A 23,944-nucleotide genomic window follows, 5' to 3' on the forward strand; every position below is an offset into this window, starting at 1 on the left:
TTTGGACCTGTAAACCGTATCAGACAAGTTAAACATAAAAATTCACTATTTGATATGTTTATTTATTTTGTTTAAATTTTTGACATAATTGTAAGGTTAATTTCTTCTTTTGAAAGGCAATGATCCTGAGGCCAATATTTTTATTAATATATATATTTTGAGCTTCACAAATCCCACAATTATAACATCCCGTAATCTTTCACGGGTCTGCGCCGGTACAATACATACAAAAACGTAACTTTCATAAATAAATTAATAAAGTAAAGACGTATATATGTGAAAATTTTCAATTCAAAGTTCTCTCTGATCTTTTAATATTCGCAAAACACAAATAATTATTCGGCTTTGGGGACATCCGGAGTAAAAAAACTTTAAGCGTTTTTTTTCAGTCAATAACGGCAGAAAAATTGTGTTAACAATGGCTATCATTGGCTACACTTTTCGTAAACTTTCATTGGCACCTAGATATCAATGCTAACTTGGCTCTCAATGCTAACTTGGCATAAGATTTTCGCGTTATTTTCAGTTAAAAAATGTTTTCGAAAAACTTGTCGAAAAATAATTGTATTATTTACGAACCCTAAAGTATTTCAATAAGATGATTCTAATATATATACGAATTGATCATGGTGTTAAGTTATTTCACTAATTAAATTATAATATTATGATATCGATTAAACTACTATTAAATGTAATCAAATGACTTACGCAATAAAACTCTCATTAATGACTCACAACAGTAATCAAAATGTGATTATGAATGGAAATTTGGCAATGTGTTTTGATGTAATTGCACTCGCAAATATCCGGAATGAATGAACTTTGCGAGCAAGTTAATTAACGCATCATTTGTACAACATATCTACGTACGTATAATGTTACGTATACATTTGCGAACCGAAACGCGAACCGAGCTACGAATTACGGGAAAGGAACAAAGTAACTGCAAGCGGCGTTTCGCGCCATTTGCGGTTGCTTCGTTCCTTTCCCATAAGTTGAGGTTCAGTTCAGCAGTTCGGCTCGCGTATTTATACGTAGCATTATATCTCGTTGTTTGGTGGTCGCACAGAGTAATTCCCTTGTCTATTTGTGGGCCATACAAAAATAGCTTAAAAGCTATATTGAGATACATTGACATACTATAAATGTAAGCTTTGAAGTCCCTAATAACTCCTAGAATGAAGTCCCTAATAATTTCTTCAAGTAATATTTTAACATACTTAAAAAAATAACATAAGTACTCACAAAAAATAACATAAGTACTCACAATAGAAATAACACAAGTAATCACAGTAAAAATAACATCAGAACTCATAGTAAAATAACATAAGTACTCACAATAAAAATAAAATTAGTACTCACAGTAAAAATAACATAAGTACTCACAATAATAATTTGACCTTATTTATAATTCACATACAAAACCATGTACAATGTGACCTTAGAACTCGGTACGGAAAAAAGAAATTGCGTAAACCGATTGTTATTGGCTTAAAAAGAAAGTAGCACTCTCTACGTACATGATATAACACCCCAAATCAAACAAACGAGTTTCTTAAAATGTCCAACGGTAAAAATTTTGCTGCTCAGATTCATTTCAACATTAAGATATTTCCCCATTTTGCGAATAATTATTACAAAGAAAAAAGAAAAATGATGGATTATTTTTAATTTATGAGTAGTTTAAAGCCTGTTAAAAACAAGTAATGTATTAAATCAAACCCAAGCTAAACAATATTAGAAATATTTTCGAGAAAAGATACGATCTTGGTAAGTATTATATACAATTACTTTTAAAAATATTTGTGAACTTTATGTGTCAATCATCTTTATCTTGCCTCTAAAAAACCGCATAATTAACATTGTATTACATGAAAAATATGGGTAATTTTCTAACAAGTTACTTTGGTGTACCAGCAAAACGGAACATGAAGTCACATTACAAGTAAAAAACTGGGCATTATAACGATGTTACGGAGAGCATTGGATAGTTTTCCATTTTACTCGCAACAGACTACTTGCGTTCTGGGTCGATTTTTAACCGGTAGCTAATATATTGAACTCGTAATTATGTATCTATAGTCAGTAATATGTGAATATCAAATTCAATAGGAACACGTGCGAAGTGGACCGTGCCATGTTTCGACACTTCAAGTGTTTGTTTTGTAAAAAATTGTAAAGGAAATGGAAAATGATTACACTTGCGCCACGGCATGCGTATTAGCACCTATTTTATGATACTCACCACATTGTCTTAGAACTTTCAGACTAGAATTACAATTGGCAGTGGTAGAACATATTTGATGCTTGATAATAATTGGTAGAGTGATTTGAAAATTTTTTATGTTACTGTTTTTTCAATAGTTTAGAAGTAATAGCTACTTTAATTTGAAATAAAATTGGATCTGAGAGGGCGTGTTTCACATAAAACGAAAACTCGTACACTGTATGCCAAAAATACTGCATTTTATTAAATTTGTGGCGTCGAGAATAATCCATTGAATAATTAATAATAAACCGCTCGACCTACTTAGTACCTAATCCCGAATTATGTACCTGCAATTCAAATCGCAACGTAAACAAAGTAACCTAAGTACTTCAAACACCTACTTGTCTACCAGGTGACAATACGTCACGAGCCGTCTTACACATACGAGAACTCGCCAGAAGGAACGAGTCTGCCGCCTATGCATAATTGCCGCGCTATCGAAGGTTCCTGAAACATACAGTCTGTGCGAGTGCCTAGGATTTAGTTGCCATCCACCTCCCTACTGCCGCCGTCGGCCGTGTAGTATAAATAAGCCCGACGCAGCGAGTCAGTCAGTCAGTTAGTCATCATTCCGCCGTCAGTCTACGAGGCTCAACGAGTGATCACCCGCGCTTTTCTTACTAGCGCGAAGGACGTATACCCGGCTTCGCCCGTACCATCATGGACTCTATCGGGACATCATATTAGTGCCTTGTCCAGATCGCCGTTCCTGGCAAGCACTACTCGGATTACAAGCGCCCTGGTTCCAGTGTCTCTGACCAGCGCTTCTTCCACGCTACCATGACCACCACGAGGACACGCAGCATCCTCACTGGTTCACATCGTTCCCGTTCAACCGCCTACAAGGTCCGTCGCACCTTCGGCCGTCTCGCCAGTACTGGAGTGCCTGAAGACCTACGTTCTTCGCCAGTGCCTGACCTCCATCGAGTCCCGGTCACCAGCGCCCGGCGTCGACTCACTGACCCGCGCTTGACCAGCACATCACCGCAGCAACCGGAGTATTCATCATCTGTCCTACATCATCTCCTCGTCACGGCAACTGACTCATCAATAAAACACATGTGACCTTCAACACCTTCTTTCATTTCGTGCCTCTCACCATGATCCCCAAACTCCGGTTGCTGCGGTGATGTGCTGGTCAGCACTGGAGTGCCTGAAGACCTACGTTCTTCGCCAGTGCCTGACCTCCATCGACTCCCGGTCACCAGCGCCCGGCGTCGACTCACTGACCCGCGCTTGACCAGCACATCACCGCAGCGTCTGGAGTATTTCAACTTTGGTTCCAGTGTCTCTGACCAGCGCTTCTTCCACGCAACCATGACCACCACGAGGACACGCAGCATCCTCACTGGTCCACATCATTCCCGTTCAACCGCCTACAAGGTCCGTCGCACCTTCGGCCGTCTCGTCAGCACTGGAGTGCCTGAAGACCTACGTTTTTCGCCAGTGCCTGACCTCCATCGAGTCCCGGTCACCAGCGCCCGGCGTCGACTCACTGACCCGCGCTTGACCAGCACGGCCGACGGCGGCAGTAATAATGACTAGTTATTACTAGTCATTATTCTCGGTTTTATTGATATCAACAGAAAAAAAAACGGGGGAAAAAATTATGTAGAGATTAAAGAAAAAATCACCTTCCAAACTATAAATATAACTACTATATCTAAAATCAGTTAACCAGTGATTTGAAAACAGAAACCGATAATTTTTATTTGCTCTGACTAGTGAGAAAAAATTCAGAAATCTATGTATTTTCAAATATACACAGGTGTGAAAGGATTTAGGTTGTCGATTGTACCGACATTCAGTTATTTTAAACATTTATGGACTATATCTCTGACTAATAGTGCCGTCATAAGTAAAAAAATAACTTTTTAATTCATTTTAAAATACAGAATTATAGTCTTTGCAACTATAGTGATCCCAGCCAGAGGTCTTACGTGCTTTCTCCTGACGTAGGTATACCAATGCGGTGTATGTCTTATAATTTGGATAGCTGATAGTGACCATTCTTATACAATTAACGGGGACCTTTCCAACATTAAATTGTTTTATTTGTAAGTTATTTCAATAAGTACTAATTAAATTAGTGAGCCATCTCGGGACTGGAGCCTCACAATACTTGATAAACCTACTTGATTCTGTGCAAAGGAGGGTGGTCCGTCTGATTGGCATTCCATTGTTAACAGACCGATTGCCATCTATAATGCATAGACGCAATGCGGATATGCTGTATCTGTTCTACGGATATTTTAATGGAGCTTGCTCAAAAGAGCTAGCAGAAATGATCCCGGTGCACCAGTGCACTAGCGTGAAACTCGACGTACACGTGCAGAACACCCGTACACAGTTGATTGTGGTTTCATGAGAACGGGCCACTTTTCGACTCGTATGTCTAACGAGCTACCGGCATCTGTTTTTCCTCCTTCGCATAATCCGGGCTTCTTCAAGAGCCGCATTAATAAAACCCACAGCCACTACCTTTATACTATACAGACAGGGACGTTCTTGTGAGGTATCATATAAAAATTTAAAAAAAAAACTCCTTACATCGGTGGTTAAAATACCAGTTTGAATGAAGTTTCCATCGTGTCAACTTTCTGATCAGAAATATATTATCGTGGTCATCACTTGTCTGAATGATGGTTCAAGATACTTTTTATTTTGTTTGAAATGGTAAAATATTAATTGCTTTAAAAATATCTTAATGGATAATGATGCTGTTCTCTGATAAGTCTTAAAGTCAAGGGCGTGGCATTAATAGTCTTAAAGAATGCATTCATCAGAAAAAGCTTCGGTTTCTGAATGTCAAACAAACCTGGAATCTTATTCATGAAATGTAATGCAGTAATGGTTGAGTATTAAGATACATATTTGACATTAACAACTGCATTTAATGTCAAGGGATTGCAGAAACAGCGTTTTTCTTATCTCAGAAACCATTTAAAACAAAAATTGTGTTTTGTAAAGAGAGCACGATATATATGTTTCGGTTTTAAAACTCGAATTCTCGTGTATAATTTAAGTTTTTACTGAATGATTTTAAAACTTGATGGTTTACAAAAATAAATACGATGAAAATGCTGATGAATTAAATTTCTGCATTATGCAGTTCTGCGCAATCTAAGGAAGTGTTTTCCAGGCATGTTAATACGATCCGCTTCCTGGATATTTTGTTTGCGTTTTCATTCCCCACTGCCAATCTCTCTAATTAATGAATATTTTAAAGATTATCAATAATGGCTTTTTAAAATATCTTCTTTGTTAAATAATTGGAATGCTAATGATTTTGTTTCTCACAAAGGATAAAAAATTATCATAAGCAATTAGAATTTTTTGGCGTGTTGGAAATAAGCCAACGTAGCTCAGTGGTCTCAGAGCACCTGACCGGACTTCAGAAGGCACGGGTTCAATTCCCGTCGGCTGCATTTATTTTTATTCGGGAGATATTTTTAATTTATATGGATATTTCAAGCGACTAATTATATCCTATAATAATTTGTTATCCTTTGTGCTATACATAAAAAAACTTGTCTTACAAACATTAGTTTATCATTAAAAATAATAATGATTTTGTATGTAATGAAGTAAATGCGAATAGAAATTATCGCCGAGAAATGGTTTGGAAATCAAACTTGCATCCTCTTTTTCAAAGACAATTGCGTAAATGACAACACTAAGAGAACAACCGAAATCATCGAAAAAACGTTATTAAATGGGTTCGTTTTATACAAATATTTGAAAAAACTTGCTTACATTGATAAAAAAAAAAAAAACTGACGAATAAGTTATGGCTGGTACGCATCGAGGTCCAATTAGATAGACTTTATAAATCAAACAGTAATGCCTTTGAACTGGGCGTTACATTTTCAACGTGAAAGAGAATAACACAATTTTATGTTATTCAAAAAAAACTCTTTGGGATCACAGTATTTCTACTGAAAATGTCTTATAAATAAAAACACATCGCTCGCGGTATCAGCGCAGAAGTTTTTCATTGAAAACACACCTTAAAATTAGTGACAACTTTCATTTTCGATGAAGAAAGCGTTGGAAGAATGATTCAACGATTTTAATAATTATTTTAAACGAATCGTATAGAGGTGCGAGTTTTTGAAACCTCCTTTCGACTCCTTTGTGTGGCTATTGAGTATTGATTATGTAAATCTGTATGTATGTCCAGTGCAGGTATTATTAAAATGAATTAACATAGTAATATAGCTGTGATTAGGTGTGCATAATAATGGTAAATTAATCAAAGCTTTGTGATTCAGGAATGTTATCGACATAATTCGTGGGGAACCAGACGATTTAATTAATAATTTATTTTATACACGGGTAGGTACTTGGTAAAACAGCTTTAAAAAATCGAGTATAAACAGGTTCAGCTTAAGTCAGACAGGTACCAGGTAGACAGGTAGGTACCCAGAAGAGTTTCATGGCCCCACCCCATCTAAGACGTCTATGATAGGGGGGGATTGAATGACCTTGAGTCATTTTGACCACAACTTGAAGCGTCTCTTTGTGACTCGCTATAATATGTAACAAAAATTATTGAGAGACTCGTTTTAATGAAGTCATCGAACGCCTTTGTTGCAAATTGCTAACTTTGGGCATAGGTATTGCGTTTAATTTTTAGATATCCATTTGAATTTTTTATAATGTTTTTTTTTCTTAGCTGTTTCTCTCCTTGAAAGTATTGTGAAACAATAAATGGTAAAATAGTAAAAAAATATAGAAATTTACAATTCAAGACGAATTCAATCTGATAAACACTTTTTTAAAACTGTTCGAACTTAAGCTAAGTGAAGAAAATTATAATTTCCTTTAATTTAGAATAATTGTTAAGATAAGATATTATGTACGAGAAGGTAAGGTTATATTTTAAGTAATTATCATTAAGTCACAAATAATAGCCAAACAAATCTTTAAAAATACATTTCTTTTATAGCCCATATTTTATAATTAAATTTGTGTTGTATTATTGATATGTGTATTAATATTACATAGTTTTACATAAAAATAAAATTTAATTTAAAATTAATTACTTTAATTTAAATTTAATTTAATTTAAAATTTAATTTAATTTTATAAAATTTACATAGTTTTACATATTTACACAAAAAGGTAAAATTCGTAGCAGGAAATAAAACTCAGATCCTGAGATCTTACCGGGACAACACTGTCCTATTTTAGTTACTGAAACCCAATTACTCGTACATTCGGTCATTTAGAACGATCATATTCCAATCTAAGAATAGTTACCATTTCCTTGTAATATCTTCAATAATCATTAGTAACTATTGAATTACTTATGAGAACGTTTAAAATATACGTTCGCAATCGGTAACAAACACATCTTATCGTCTTTAATCACTATTTTGAATATAAAACGATAAAAAATATTTGTACATAACATAGTTACGTAAAACAATGACAGACGACAGATGTCAAAATAATGTCCGCCAACTTAAACTGGAGGATAATCGGTTCGAAAATAGAACACGTCCTTTTTTCATCTGGAATCTGGAATCAATACAAAAAGACAACCCATATGAAAACTAAATGAAAATAAAATATTGTGTAAAACGCCCATTAGTCAAGGAACTGATGATTAATTCCGGTCGAGGTAATAATACACGAGTATTTTCTCTTTTAAGTCGCTATATTTACAGGTTGTCAAGTGTTCACAATAACATTGATTCATGTCGCACAAAAAATGTTTTTTTGCCGATTTGTCGGGATGGCCGAGTTTGCGTGCTCGAAATAATTCTGAGAATCTTATTTGGAGATGATCCGTTCTGTTTGGCTTACATACACATTTTCAAACCCAAAGCAGCTAAGTTTATAAACTTTATCTGTCTCAGAAATAAACTTAATTTTTGCAGGCCTCAGAAGGTCTTGAATATTAGTTGTTGTTACGAAGACAGTCTTAATGCTTTCTTAGACTTAGAAATGTGTTAGATAATTCAAGATTAAAAATAAAACAACAGGAAATAACGGTTCTTATTGAACAACAATTACACCTGTTAGGCACAGTTTTGTTTTGCTTCTAGCCGTGGCAATTCTGCGCAATGCGAGAAAACCGTTAGCATTAAATATTGTCACATTAATTTGATGTAAATATTTGAGGCAGGTATTTAGATAAAATACTTTCTCTTAGATAATCAGTGGCCATTGGCATTCGGCTTCGAAGACTGATTTGGAATTTATTAATTGGAATCTTGATCATTTAAATTGCGATTCATGATAACATCAGATGCATGCGTAATCACGATGAACTAGAGACAACATGAGACATTTATTTATTAACGGACATCGTCCAAATTACAAAATAATAACACGAATACAGTAAATTGAAAAATACAGGAGTAGACAAAGGTACATGAAAGCAAAGATATAAGGCAGATATAATATAAGAAAATAAAGTGATAAGTCGAATCAAGTCAAGACTACGCCGTGGGTCAGGACCACGGGACACTTATAATATTCCGTCACTTGTTTAGCGACTGGAAAAAATCATTCAGACTTATCCCAAAAAAGTTAAGGTTTTGACTTTAGTTGACCAGTCTACACATTCTTGACAATGGTGAATAATATCCATAATTTGTCGAATAATGGTTGAGGAAGAGCAGTTCATTATTTCTGAGTCTGTGCGAGGGGATATTTAAGGGAATGAGTTGCAGTAGAGTAGGTGAATCAATAATACCATTTATAATTTTGAAGAAGCAAATGAGGTCATTTCTTTCCCGACGGACTTCCAAAGGAGAGAGGTTCAATTTTATCATATGAGTATTTGTCTTTTTCTAATCCTAGCCTCCTAGCAATCCCTCTTAAGAACCGACGTTGAACAAATTCAATGCGTCGAATATGGACATATAGATAAAAAGGAGACCAGATAACACAAGCATATTCAAGATGGGGGCGAACCAAGGAGCAGTAAAGAGTTCTAAGGGTATTTACGTTTTTGAAGTCCGAAATGATTCTAGTGATGAAACCAAGTAGTTTGAGTTTTAGTTTGCCATCCTTCCTTTGCCGGTCGCCATGGAAATGAGATACCTGAGGCGAATGTGCGTAAAACCATGTCAGAATTAGAATAACAGATGTGTAGTATGATTTGGCGGTCCATCTTCTCTGCCTACATCCAAATAATTTGTTTCGATCTGACCTACTAACCATGGTTCTTAAATAACCTCTTTCCTTGAATATCCCGTATATCTGCGTCTTTTAATATTTTGTTTTGATTTGAAGTTCTTTGTTTTTGTTTGGTCGCTTAATTTTAATTTTTTTAATACATTCCATCGATGTTTACATGTTTTATGACCACTTAACAGTATGAAAAAGAATAATAATAAACTATTAACGATTGTTGAACTTAGCAGAATTACAATCATGCTTTGAATTTATCCGCAATTTAACCTTGATATTTACATACTGGGTATGTATTGATAGACAGTAGCAATGGCCCCATTCTCATATAAAATATTTTATTTAAATTTCTTGCACACATTAATAAATAATTTGTAGAACACCTCAAGTAAAAAAATATTCTTATAATTAAGGGTGGCTCTTTTCACATATATTACGAGTAAAGGATTGTATTATCATTGGCAAACGCTATAAGTGCATCAACAAACCGATGTAGAAATCGATTTAAACAATCATTAGAAGTACTAAAACGTAATCATCACTAAGGTTTGACTGAGGATTGAATCAACCTCCCCAGTGAATGGAGTCAACCACAACAACTGAGCCACATCCTGATTGGGTAGGATCGACATTTATTTCGTATATTAACTGAGAAATCGGTATATGCCCGCTTGTGTATGCTTGACTGCCATTAAAAGTTAATAAAATGCATTGTCATCGAGAACGAGTCTATCTGCCGAGTATCAGCTCCATCGGAAGTCGGGAAGTGGGTTAATTTCCAATTACAAGATTCATTAATTCATTCCGAAATAAAATCGAAATTCAACGAGATGTGTTTAAAAATAAAATGCATCTCCAAAATGCTAGTTGCGTTGCCGAAACACAGTGGTTCGGAAGGTAAAACAGTAGTCAAGGTACACAAAATAATGAAACCGAACTAAAATTAAGTAAGAATATAATTTTGCTCCAATCCACCCATCCTCACTACTTTTACATCGTCTGGGGTGTATTCGATCTCTGTCCCTGGTCATTAAAACTGTTATGTAGTGTAGCATAAACCATGAAGAGAACAACTTTTGGTACTGGTTAACAACGTGCACCTGTTGCCAGTTCTTACCCCATGCATCAAACGTATGACCGGTTCGAATGACATTAATTTTTTGCAATGTTTGACGTCTAAGGCATTTTCCCTTTACCTACTTCTACTCCCGGTGATCTCTACTATCTGGGTAGTTAATTATGCAATATTTGACCTAGAATTGCATTTGTACCAGTCGGTAGATTTCGAGCCCGTGAAGATAAAATACTGACCTATTAATTTATATTCAAACTATTCTAGGTTAATGCCTATTTTTATATTATATAAAATTTTTATTAAGTAAAAAAAACTCAATATGTAGTTTTCACCTCTTTTATAAAGTCGATAAAATCATGAATATATTAGAATTCAAGCATCATACATAACATCATGTTAAATAACGTCACTCATTGCATAAATTTATTGACGGTATATTCACAATAATCCGTGTTGTATTTCCACTTTCCCTCTCGGCGTAACCTCAAATTACTTACTTAGATCTTGCGCGAAAAGAAGTTTCCCGCCATCTGTAGCGATGTGTTGCCAGTCTCAAAATTAATACCACGTAATATTTTATCGCAATTAATTTGTAAGTTCTTGACTGAGTTAAAGGTATATTTTAATAATATGCATATTATTAATCGCCACGTTCAGAAATCAATTCGATTTAAAGAAAAAGTAGACAAACCTGATTTTAAAGTTGATGCTGGAAGAGTTACAGCCAGCACAGCTGAGATGGTGGCTAGTAAAAGTATCACAGTACTGTATCCTTTCATTTTCGTTGGCGTTCGGTAACTTCTCTCTCAAAAAAACGGAAAAATCAAAATATACACACACTATTTATAGAAATACTTGAATTATTATAATTTTGTTAAGATGGTGACATCTATTGTGATTTTATCAGACTATTTCCCGTCCGCATGCGCATAAAGCAAATAGTCAACTGACGGCAGCGAGTGTTTATTCCAAATTTGAATAGCTTCGTTCTCGTATCCGACGTGCTGCACATTAGCGCGCGACCAACAACTGACTGAACAAGCGACCCCGGGGCTAATCGAGAAAATAATACGCGGAGACCTTCTCGTTAATTTATTGAACAGCGAATAAAATCGAGTACATATTATTATTGTTGGGCGACCGAAGCCGTGGCGTGCGCGCGTGTTACTAGCCGCACGATCCTCGGCGGCCCGATCGCGATGGAAGGAGTCGGACAACGGACAACGACGGGGGAACTTTATCTAGCGGAGGAGAAGGCAAATTCTATTCTTGAACCGAATGAGGCATTGTGAAGTTTAAGTCGGATTCTCTCTCGGACGAAAGCGAGAGGTCATCCTTGAACCGTCCGCATTTAGCGGAGGACACGCTGGACCATACAGTGTGCAGTGTTCGTACCTCCACAGGCGTGCGATCTTCACAGGGAGAAGAATGAGCATTGCTAATTTATTAAGAATCATGACATTTTCATGAACACGTTTTCCGACATAATTTAATAAAATTTTAATGGGAACCTTGTTAATTCATTCGTAATGCCTGCAATACCGTTTTTACCAATTACCAATAATTTTAAGAGATTTTACATAAACTAGCAATACTAATTTTTCTTCATGTATATCTCGCTCATTACTTCTAAAATATAAAATTAAATAAATAATATGCAGGCCTTTAATCATAGAATAAGGTAAATGAAACGACAACAATAGAGTATATAAGACTAAATAAAGGTTAAACAACAAAATCAACTGAAACAATGAGATGTATGCATTCAATTGGTGACCCGCGGATGTCAACAAACAGGTAATAGGTACAAGGTTATTATTTTGAGTGTTTTGTATTAATACACATAATCAATAAGTTAAGATAAAAATCAGCCGAAAATTATTTTCAATGGTGCAATAAGTAAGTGGGCCTCAATTACCAGATTTTATTCTCTGAAATTATCGTCATTCCAAATAATGAACGTAAATATTAATATTGAAATGGATTCTAAATACAAGATTTTATTTCACGTAATTTTAAAACTCACTCTAATTACTTCTTGTTTTTTAAAGTATTGCTCGAGATGAGAATAGTTGTGTTAGTTTCCAAAGATACGCAAAAAAATTGTGAGGAATTTAAAAATAATAAGTAAAAAAAAGATTTCAAGACATATTATTAATGATTGTTATTGTATTTTTGCTATCAATACAATATGTCATATATAAAGGAAATTGTTACGATTTATCGTACGCCACTGTTATCTACAAGCCATTTCACATTACGATTTTTTGCAGTTTTTAATCATTCATTCAATTTCAAAGGCATTCTGGGGTTATTATAAGACGAAGGCGAAGGTCTAGGTGAGGGTTGCATCACACAAGAAAGTCTGACAAATTACATACATAGTTCATTAAATATGTTGTAAATAATTTCATATTTGTTCTTGATTGCAGATTAAATACCACCAACCTTCGCACGGAGTTACAAGATGAGCTAAAATCCACGATTGATTGCGTTTTCTCAGAATTTTGTTTGTGTGAAAAATTGAAGATGTTCTCATCCTTTCACACGTCAAAATTGGATGCTGCAATGATATTTAAACAAAAGTTTTTGAAATTCTTTAATCGTACTTAAAACTAACATTAAGAAGTGTACTTTTAAGAAACAATTTTTCTTGTAAATTGGCTGCAAATTACGATTTCTGTAACGAAACGCAAGACTTATGACTTCATTAGTCAGAAGGTTACAGGTTCAAAATATAATATTTCACATGTCATGTCAAATATTCATAAATAGATACTGCGCGAAAAACTAAAGCCAGTTTTACAGTGCCTTAGTATACGCCCTCCATTGCCGGGGTTTGATATTTTGCTGTCTAAGTATTTTTTTATAAATATTAGAGTATGGACAGTCACTACATGTGCTCAATAAGTGTACCTGCATGAAAACATCGTAAGTAATTAATAATAATTGTGAAGCTTCAAGCAATCAGCGTGGAAATGATTTATTATAGAGTGGCTTGGAGCGCCTTACAGGTACTTAGCATTTTTCATGTACAAAATACATCAGGATTGATTTAAATAATTATAAAAAATAATATAATGATAAAAAATAATTGCCGCCGACGGCAATTGAACCCGCAGCCTTCTGATTGCCAGTATGGTGCACTAGCCACTATGCTACATCAACTTATTTTTAAATCGTTAAATAATTCAATAATTACTAGTATTTTATTCAACAATTATTGCTTATTACATTTTTTCACCCGAAAACCACCAACTTTATTTTTGTAGGTAAGGCATTGTTAAATACTAAATCTCCTACTAGGTGGCGTCGAAATATATTATATATTAATGGTTGAAATATTTCACTTGATTACTGTTTATAATAATTTGCCATCCCTTGTGCTTTGCATGAAAACCTTGTGTTGAAAACAAGTTTATTTAAGAAATAAAAAATTAAATATCTGTATCAAAAACATCAACGCACGGTGAAGAACGCAACCCGATGTCGATAGGAACAATCAAGCAGATCATCTGCGTAGGAACTTTAGAAGTTTTATAATCGGGTTTATAACTTTGCTAAGACTGTAATTCAAACTAAATACACATAGTACCAGTTCCTCAAAGGGATAGACAGAGAGGATGGAACACCAAATAACTTGATCTTGACGTACACTTCCCGCTTCTGTAAATAGAAGACCTCGTGTCCAAAAAATAATATATCTATTTATCTTATTTAATTAATCAAAATGAGATCTGTAAGTAGGTACTATAGCTACATAATTATAAACTATTTATTTTGTGTAAAATAAAAAAAATAATAATTAAGGAAATTTAAAATTCATCAAAAAAATGACATTATCTTAATGACAATTGAGAAAGTTCAGATAAGCAAATGAAAAAAGAATCTTTACTGCACCATTAAAATCCACCATCTTGAAACGGAAAAGAAACGTACGGAAATTAACAGACAGACGAAATGTCAAACGGTCGAGTTAAGACAGGACTTCAGTAGGCACAGACTATTATAAATAATAGATACCAACGAAAATTATTTAAGCATCTTTAATCACATCATGAATATTTCCAGAGCATAATTATATCGGTTTCATGTTTGGTATTTTGATAAATAATGAAAGCAATTAAATATCAAAGAGATTAGTCATCTGAGATTTATAGAAAGAGCTGCATCTTGCATGATTAAATGTACCAATGCTGCACATTAATTGGCAAATAAATTGAGAAATGTGTCTTCTCGATGTATTATCTAAATATGCCATCGTTTGTAGTACAAAAATAGGCCACAATTAATAGCGAAGTCAATATTAAAATAAGAAGTGAGATCAACGAAGTGTTTTAATTACGTATATTAATAAACTGTTATGAATCACGTTTTTGTTATTTTTGAAGGATTTATGACTGTGTCACTTGAAGGTACATGATAAATGTTCGTGAAACGAGAAAACATTATATGCAAATTTAAATAGTTTTTTCGTATGAAAAAAAAAACTCGCACACTCGGTAAAAATAATTATTTATGTATAATTTTTTTAAATATGCGAAAGAGTGATTTTGTGATTAATATGTAAAATAAAAAAATATTTGTAAGCACGTATTAATGATCAAAATTATAAAATATGTATTAATGCAGTCTTTGTGCAGAAACGGGAGGTCCGTTCGATAGATTCTACAGTGTTCTACCTGTACTTGTTCTACCTGTACTTGTTCTACCTGTATTACAATGGATGATGCTCCAAGGTACTAGCGTCATTGATCCCTTCGGCACCGGTGTATAGTCGGGAATGACGCCAAACGTGCCTGATATATTTACACGTTTAACATTTGTCACATGAGAACGGGTCGTTTCTACGCCTCATTTCTCAATTTAACAGCTCGGCTGTGGAACGATTCGCCGGTATCTGTGTTTCCTCCCTCCTACAACATGGGTCTCTTTAAGACCAAGAGGGAATTTTCTTTCCTCGCGGCCTTCTGTACGAAGCTGATGTAAAAAACACAGTTTCTTTTTATAGAACTTTACTACATTCCTACCTTATTTACCTGCACTGTTATCGTTAAATTTTACTTTGAACTACAGTTTTATACAACCTTGTGTTTGTATTGTTTCATTCATTTTTTTTTTAAATTACAAAGATAAATTTTAATTTATAGAAAATAATATAATAATATTAAAATAATAAACCTTATGGGCAAACACCTGGAGTTTTCAGTAAATTCATTATAATTTAACCATGAAAGATAATATTAACAACTCTAAAATAAAAAAATAAAAATAATGAAAAATATCCGGTAGCATCTAGAAACTAAACACAAGCCTTGCCGGGGCTTTGCTCTGACCAATGAGCTAATTTTTTTATTTTCTAGATTCTTATTTTCCATGAAGTGGTGAATCATTTGAATTTACTAAATTTAAAGTTAATGTTCTTTATACAAATAGAGCGGCGATATTGCGCCTCACAATTTTTACCTCATATGTTTTAAACTTTCCCTGGCTATGAGTAGTAAATAATAATAATAACTTTTGTAATATTTAGTGGAATATCCATTATGATTTATTAAAATACCATTAAATGCATCCTCCATCCAAATTAGTCAATTCCTCGCAATCTGCCTCCATCAATTCCCCCGCAACACTCAGAACTCTCCGTACCGCATTCTGAAGTAATCGACAATCGACAAACCGGCTCTTGTCGTTGAGTGCACTCATTATTATCATTGCGTACCTATTAAAGAGCGCCAAGGTTACTCGGCATTGTCGTTTGGTCAACACTGACCTGAAGTATTACTGTCCTACAACCTACAGTCCTACAGGCCTACAGGCCGGAACTCTGTTTATATTCAGATGGGATCATGAATTATTCACTGGTTGATAAAAATATACCAACTGCGGTATTTATTTAAGCAAGAAATGCTTTTAGTATGGACCTTCCGATGAACTCGCATATTTTTAAATTGAGAATAAATTAATTTAAATTCAATTCGCTTCGAAAGATAGTTATAACATATTTAAACTTGGTAACTGCTTTGAATTTTACATTGATTACCTATATGTGTTATTTCTTTGATGTTCCTAGTTTATAGACGTATACTGAAAATAGATTTGACCGGTCGGTGGCTGAGTTGACATCGCGTATGGGTCCTACCCAGGCGTGGTGTGTTCAATTCCTCGGCTGGTCCTCCATCACAACACAAGCAACAGTTTTCACTTACTGTGGTGGTAGTAGGAGATTTTAAAATATTGTCAGGCTTTTCGTAACCCGAGAATGTTTGTCTTTCTTTTAAAAAAAAGATGACACAAGAACTAATAATATTACTTCCACTTTGGAACGTGCCGCAAGTATACAATATATTATTTTAAATTAATAATTTATGAAATAACACAAATTAATTCAATAAAATTTACTTTCGCACGCTGGGATTTGAATCCGCGAACTCCAGCTTGCTAGTCGAGAGCTTATCCAGTGTTTCTAATTTGTAACATGTTGGCAAGAAACATTATTGCTCGGAACATTTTGATCGGAAACATTTAGACAGGGAACATTTTGACAAGGAACATTTTGACAGGGAACATTTTGACTGGGAACATTTTAACTAGGGAATTTTTTACTGAGAGCACTTTGACACCGACAATTGTTACCGGGAACATTAATATCTAGAAACGTTAGCATTAGCAGCCACCTAGACGAAAAACGATTTGAAAAAATTGCTTATCTGAACACATTGTCATGAAAATTTGTGTGGATAAAATATTTATTATCGAATCGAACTTAAATCAACCGTAAACACAAAATATTCTTGCAACGTGCGAACATAATCACACAAAGGGACTAATTAATTCTGCTTGGTAAGTAGTAAGTAACGAAGAGGTAGATTGAAATTGAGATACTTACTCCTACGATGCGATGTGCTGAAATACGAACTTGTTCTTGCTTGCAGATAAGATCTACAAGATTTATTGTGTGTTATTTTGATGCAGAATTCGATAAGGTACGTTTTAAGTAGGCAAGGAAATAAATCGCATGAAAAACTGCAACGTGAAATGCATTTATCATTCGGGAACGTGCGTCGAACAAGAAGTGTAGTGTTAACTGAAAAAAATAATATCTGTAAATTTTTTTTCCCGAAGGACACATAAATACATATTAAATTATTATTACCAATAACCGGTTTGAGAAATTAGTGGAGTGTTGAAAAAATGTGAAAAAAAAAGACTGAAAAAATTGACTCATAATGGAATAATAATAGAACTTTCCCTAAACTTGAATATTGCAAACAAATGTAATTATAATGATTGTAATTATTTTTACATTGGAAATAAAAATCTGATCAAATTATTCGTATTCCGGTTGAAAACGGGACTGCAGGCCTTTAAACGAATTAATTGACAGATTTCCTAAGAAACTATCAATAAAACACGAATGTGTTAAAAAAATTATAATATTTTCGCATTTCGTAATTCTGATAGTATTATTACGCCAGCGTCTGGACGATCTAGGCCCTCTGATTGGTCGAATTCAAATCATACGTTTCGGGTAAATCCCGAATAACCCTTTCCCGTCTAACGATATTGTAATTCCTAATTCTCTTACCCCTCACCCCTACTTCTACCCCACTTCTTCTTTCCAATTGTAATCTATGTTTAATTTTTGACTTCAATGAATACTTACTCCTGATGAGGTGAACTTCGTTCATGAAACATGTAGTGGTTGTATATAATAAAGTGATGTAAACAAAGTTATTTGTGTTTGAAATAAAGTTTAATAAGATTACATTATTTTATCTATTTCCGTTGTATATCAATGCATATGTACGCAATAAAATGTAAACATTATATTTATTTATTTATTGAACAATTTGTATAGCGCCGCTTTTGTGAGATATCACCTCAGGGGCGCTATATTGTAATAATCTATTTGCAATATATACTCACCCTTTCTCTGTGAATGACCTAATATGTACCTATTAAATGTAACTGTTGTTAGGATCACTTAAACTGGGCAAAGCCCAACCAAATGCCGCCCACAGGGCCTAGCAGCAAAAAACCCGCGGAGCGGGTTTTATAACTGCTAGTTATATTTATTACGATAAACGCAACTTCATGAATACATGTTCCGATGTATTCTCAATGTATCATAATGAAATGGAAATGGCCTGCCATCACGTTTTTAACAGGATTTTAATAAATCAGCAATACTCATTTTTCTAGGTGCATATATTGAGAGTTTACACGACATCAACGAGCTTTTTGATTTTGCGTACTCTGGGTCACTTTAAGTACCGATCACTTTGAAAATGTGCATTTCAACATAAATCATTTTGAAATATGGGTTATTTTAATGAATATATAAATTAAAATACCGCACAACCATTCGTATAATTATGGCGTTTTTACATTCAAATTTGAAATGTTACTGAAGTACAAGTATGCTCATAAAATTTGATTGCTTTTTGTTCGTAAAGCTGCATCTTTTAATCACTACCACCCGTTACATAAATCAATTAATTATTGCCGTATAAAAATGTTAAGTACTGAGCATAACTAATTAACGAAGTGTTTTGTAAATTCGTTTAAACATTGTATTCGCAAAAACACCTCTCCCATTGTTTGTTTGGCTTTCCAAAATTGAAATTGATAAAATGACGATAATTGAGAGAAGTTGTTCGATACATGAGACATCGGAGAAAGTTCCGAGTGCAAGTGCAAATTAAGTACACGGGTATTGTTGCTGCTCGGATAGCTACCACGAATAATGCACTTACACATACATAATATCGTCACCTTAGTAAGAATGGATTCTATCTTCACTTTACCTTGTTCAGAGATATGTGTTGTCAAAGTTTGCAACACTGATTGACAATATCTTACCATTATAAAACATACCTAAACGTGCAGATAGAACCATATGCAACCAGCTAGGGCATAACAATTCATTGCATAAGGTTCTAACTACATTTCTATAATGCCATTCCAAGCATCCTTCTATTTAAATAATTTAAAATCTTACCTCAAAATTACAAAATATCAAATAGAATTTGACACTCCAAGAGAAGTTAGAACCCAATCCAACTAAAGTAAAGAACTACGACAGTGCACCTCGTAAAAACAATCAACTGTCAAATACAAAGAAAATTTTATATTCTAAATGTTAGAGCTTCGTCATATAAGTATCTACGGAAATACAACACAGATTGCTCTGAAAATTATTTTGGTTACAGGAATGAGCAAAAGCAATCGATTTGCATTAAAATTTAATTTAAAAAAATGACAGTTAGAACATTGTTCAACTGAGGTAACGAGATTGCGTTCGGAGGAGGGAAGCTGAAGACTTCACTATTATTTGTATGGTAGCAGGAAACCAGCGTCTTTATTAGGTACTATCGAAGGTTGGCCATCATCAACACAATCTTCACACTGTAGATAAGAAGAACTATTTTTGGAGGCAAATAAAACTGATTTTAGTGCCTGCTCTGTGCGGTGCCTGATGTTAGTTTCTGTTGTAAAAAAGGGTTTGAAATTAAACCAAAAAACGGTATCGCAAAATTATAAGCGTACCAAAGTCATCATAATTTGATACTCCAAAATATGCAATTTTAGTTGGGTTTTTAGGTTTTTTTTTTAATTTTTTTTTTTATATATACAATAATATTATTATTGGGTTTATAAAAACAGTTTATATTTAAACACAGTTTGATAATGCCTTTAGAGGGCGAAACAGCTGTCACGCGTAATAATAATTACACAGCAGAACTTGTTTAAATATAAACTGTTTTTATAAACCCAATAATAATATTATTGTATATATAAAAAAATAAAATGGAGTTCTACAAATTAAACTTAATAATAATAAAAAATAAAAAAATAAAAAAAAAAAAAAAAAAATAAAAATAAAAATAGGGCTTTTAGGTAAACATTTTTTTTCCCTACCGAGAAAACACCAAGTCTATGATTTTTTATTATTTTTTTATTACTTTATTTATTTTCATTTCTTTACACATATTATACATATTAATAGATAGTATATAAGAACACAATATATAATACCAAATAGTATCCACAAGAAATGAAAACCCACTAAGGCAATGCCTGAGTGTGGGTAATATAAAACCATTACTATATTTCAAGTACCTAAAGTATAATATACATTAGTAAGAAAAGATTTTTTTTTGTTTATAGTTATTATAAAAAGTAAAGAGAAAACATTATGTACAATAGTTTATAAAGTTTCAGCAAGTGAGTTGTAGAAAGGATCAATAAATTTATAGTAAAAGCGTTTCAATATCTGCCTCATTTAGCCATCATTTTACCTCTTTAATATATTCTATCTTTTTATTTATCATTTGAGTTTGTAGTGGTAGAAGGTTAAATGTACGAGGACCAATGAAACTGCTATGTGTCTGCATTAATTTAGTATTGGTTTGGGGGGTGTAAAATATATTATTTGTTCTTTTGCTCATTCTGTTTTCATTTATTTTGAAATTATTTTTGTTTTTAAATAAATATTTCATAGTTTGTAATATAAATAATTTACGAATGTTAAATAATTTAGATTCCTTGTATAATAGGTCGGTCGAGAATGTTTTATTTTTGTTATATATGACTTTAATTATGTGTTTTTGAATTATTTGTAGAGGCTTAATAAATGTATCAGGTAATATTTGAAATTTATAATAGCCAGGTAATATTTGAAACACCCATATGACGTAAAAATTGTGAAGCGCATATGACGCCGTTCTATTTGTATAAAGAACATTAAATTTAAATTCAGTAAATTTAAATGATTCACCACTTCATGGAATATAAGAATCTAGAAAATATGACAGCAATTATTAATAAAATATAAACATTCACAATATTTTTTTTATGTGAATACCGCACAAGAGTCCCAACTGCTCCCAATCTAGAGCCAGTGAGACTATGGCATCCCCCATTGGGTACGTTGTGTGGCTGAAGGTAGTGGGAAGGGGAAGGAGATGGAAAAGAGGAAGATGGGGAGTATCTGGCTATTCAGATCTAATCACCAAACACGGCTTAAGCCATTTTAAGCAATGTTTCAATTCTTAATGGTGGTGTTACACAAGGGCGATACTAAGAGTATCTTCCACTCTAGAAAGGCCATCAATGTAATGTTTTAATAAGCCATTTAAGGTAATATTTGTGTTTGCATATGAATGACGGGTTAATAGTTCCGAAATTTAATAATAAATACGGACAGAGAACGTTTCAATACAACATACCGAAGATATTTAATTTATTACCTGACACTATAAAGCAATGTAAGTCTATGAATAAGGTTAAATATATGGTGAAAAATTGGCTATCGGAAAAAAATATTTACTTTAATATGTATGTAAAAATGTTGATTCTATAGATATAAGATGAAAATTATAACTTATAAAAATGTATATGTAACCTAACTTTAAGCACCTGTTGACAAGCCAATTCATTTGGCTTAGCAGGACTTGTTTGTTGATATGTATTAACTATTTATTGAATAAAAAAAATTTAAAAACCCTGAAAATTAGAAAATATGGTACAGGTAGTCATCAACATTTGAAAAGAATAAAAAATTATCGAAATAAATTCTATAATTTTTTGTTTTTATTCAGAAAAATGTTGGCCACTTCAAAAATGATGAACTTTAACACCGTCACAGATTTATTAAAATAAACAATCTGTAACGGATTATGAGCGCCGTGTTTATGATGAAATAAATAATAAGTACGTAGTGAACAAAGATTATTGCACTTACAAAATGCACCTTTAATAAATAAAAAATGTCAATTTAAAAAGATTCCCGGCAAAACAGCTCAGGAATGAACCATTTCACAATCATTTTTTTAACATATTAATTAAACCGATTTTAACCCGATGTTTATTATTTTTCTCACGACTTTGTGAACAATACATTGTTCAAATGCATCTGAATTAGGCAACTGTTTGATTGTTTGGTTGATTAACGAAATGCCAATCAAAAATGAACTGGGAAAATAAAATAAACTTAAGAAAAGTGAAATCATGACTTAAGAATATTTTATTCGCTATTTGTTAAATAAATAGCTGAAGTCTACCCGGCTTTTGTCGTTTAAAAGTAGAAATAACTATTATTGCAATATAATAAGTATTTGATTTACTTGATCATGCCATTTTTTCCTCGAGCATCCTCGAATTCTTCAACCATTCACTTCCAAGTCATACATTGTTCTCACACGTCTTTCTCTGTTCATCGCTTACGTTTTATTTAACCACAAATAATAATTTGATTCGTGTTTTTCTTACCATTCACTTCATGTCATATCATGAAATCCACATTTTTATTGTAATTCGACTCCATATGTCATTTAAGTGCAGAAATAAGAGTTAAGTCTTCCTCGGGCGTCCACTAATTTTTTTACCACTCACTAAAATCACCATTCACTAAAATCACCATTCACAAAAATCACCATTCACTAAAATCACCATTCACTAAAATCACCATTCACTAAAATCACCATTCACTAAAATCACCATTCACTAAAATCACCATTCACTAAAATCACCATTCACTAAAATCACCATTCACTTAAATCGATACCGTATCTCATTCCCATGCAGAGATAGTGCGTAGTCTTCATCGAGCTTTCCTGACTTCTTCTATAATTAAAACTACTCACTAAATATTCCTGGCACCAATAAGAACAAACGTTGAAATTTTCATCGCAATCGGATGAAATGTATAGGAACGCGTACGGAACAAACAAAGAAACATTCATTTATATACAATATCTGACGTGTACCCGGCGTTACTAGACTTTTCTCTACTTTCTTTACATACAATATGCATGTATTATATACATAAACCTTCCGAAAGAAATTCTCTAAATGATATTGAAAATTATATCAAAATCCGTTGCAAAGTTTAGAAGAACTAAGCGAACTAACAGAAGACGCGGATAGAGACTTTATTTAATACTATTTAGAGATATATACAGGGTTTTCCAATAAGAGGTGTTATTTTAAATAGCCGGCTATTTCGGTAGATGTTACTTTTGGAGCTGTCATTTTTTAATATTTGACAAGTTAATTTATTTTTATTTTTTATTACTACGCCATTGATAAAAATGGAACGATACACGCTTCAACAACGCATTGAAATTATTAAAATTCACTTGAGTGAATCAAATGCAAATCATCTTGAGTGATAAGGCCCATTTCCACCTCGGTGGCTTCGTCAACAAGCAAAATTGTCACATCTGGGGCTCGGAAAACCCAAGAGTTATTGTTGAAAAGCCTCTCTAATCTCAACGTGTGACTGTTTGGTGCGGTTTATGGTCCGGCGGAGTCATTGGACCTTACTTTTTCGAAAATGAGGTTGGAGAAACAGTTACGGTGAATGGATTGCGCTATCGAGAGATGATTAATGATTTTTTATGGCCGGAATTAGATGGTATTGATCTGGACAACGTTTACTTTTA

At 33.5% G+C, this 23,944-nt stretch overlaps 1 protein-coding gene across 3 annotated transcripts in view; it reads right to left on the minus strand.

The window, feature by feature from the left end:
- tfc (Brevican core protein triforce) overlaps positions 1 to 23,944 on the minus strand; it is a 317,295-nt gene that overhangs the window by 94,606 nt on the left and 198,745 nt on the right. Inside the window, exon 1 of one of the 3 annotated variants that reach the window (XM_089633114.1) lies at positions 11,185 to 11,643. The exons of the other annotated variants lie outside the window; for them this stretch is intronic. Coding sequence (XP_089489240.1) covers positions 11,185 to 11,272 — 88 coding nt within the window. The 5' untranslated portion in view covers positions 11,273 to 11,643. Of the gene's footprint in view, positions 1 to 11,184; positions 11,644 to 23,944 lie in introns of those variants that run through there. 3 annotated transcript variants of the gene reach the window in all.

This window comes from Hesperophylax consimilis, chromosome 7 (assembly GCF_061612785.1).
Source record: "Hesperophylax consimilis isolate HC1 chromosome 7, BYU_Hcon_1.0, whole genome shotgun sequence".
In the NCBI taxonomy this organism is placed as follows: Eukaryota; Metazoa; Arthropoda; class Insecta; order Trichoptera; family Limnephilidae; genus Hesperophylax; species Hesperophylax consimilis.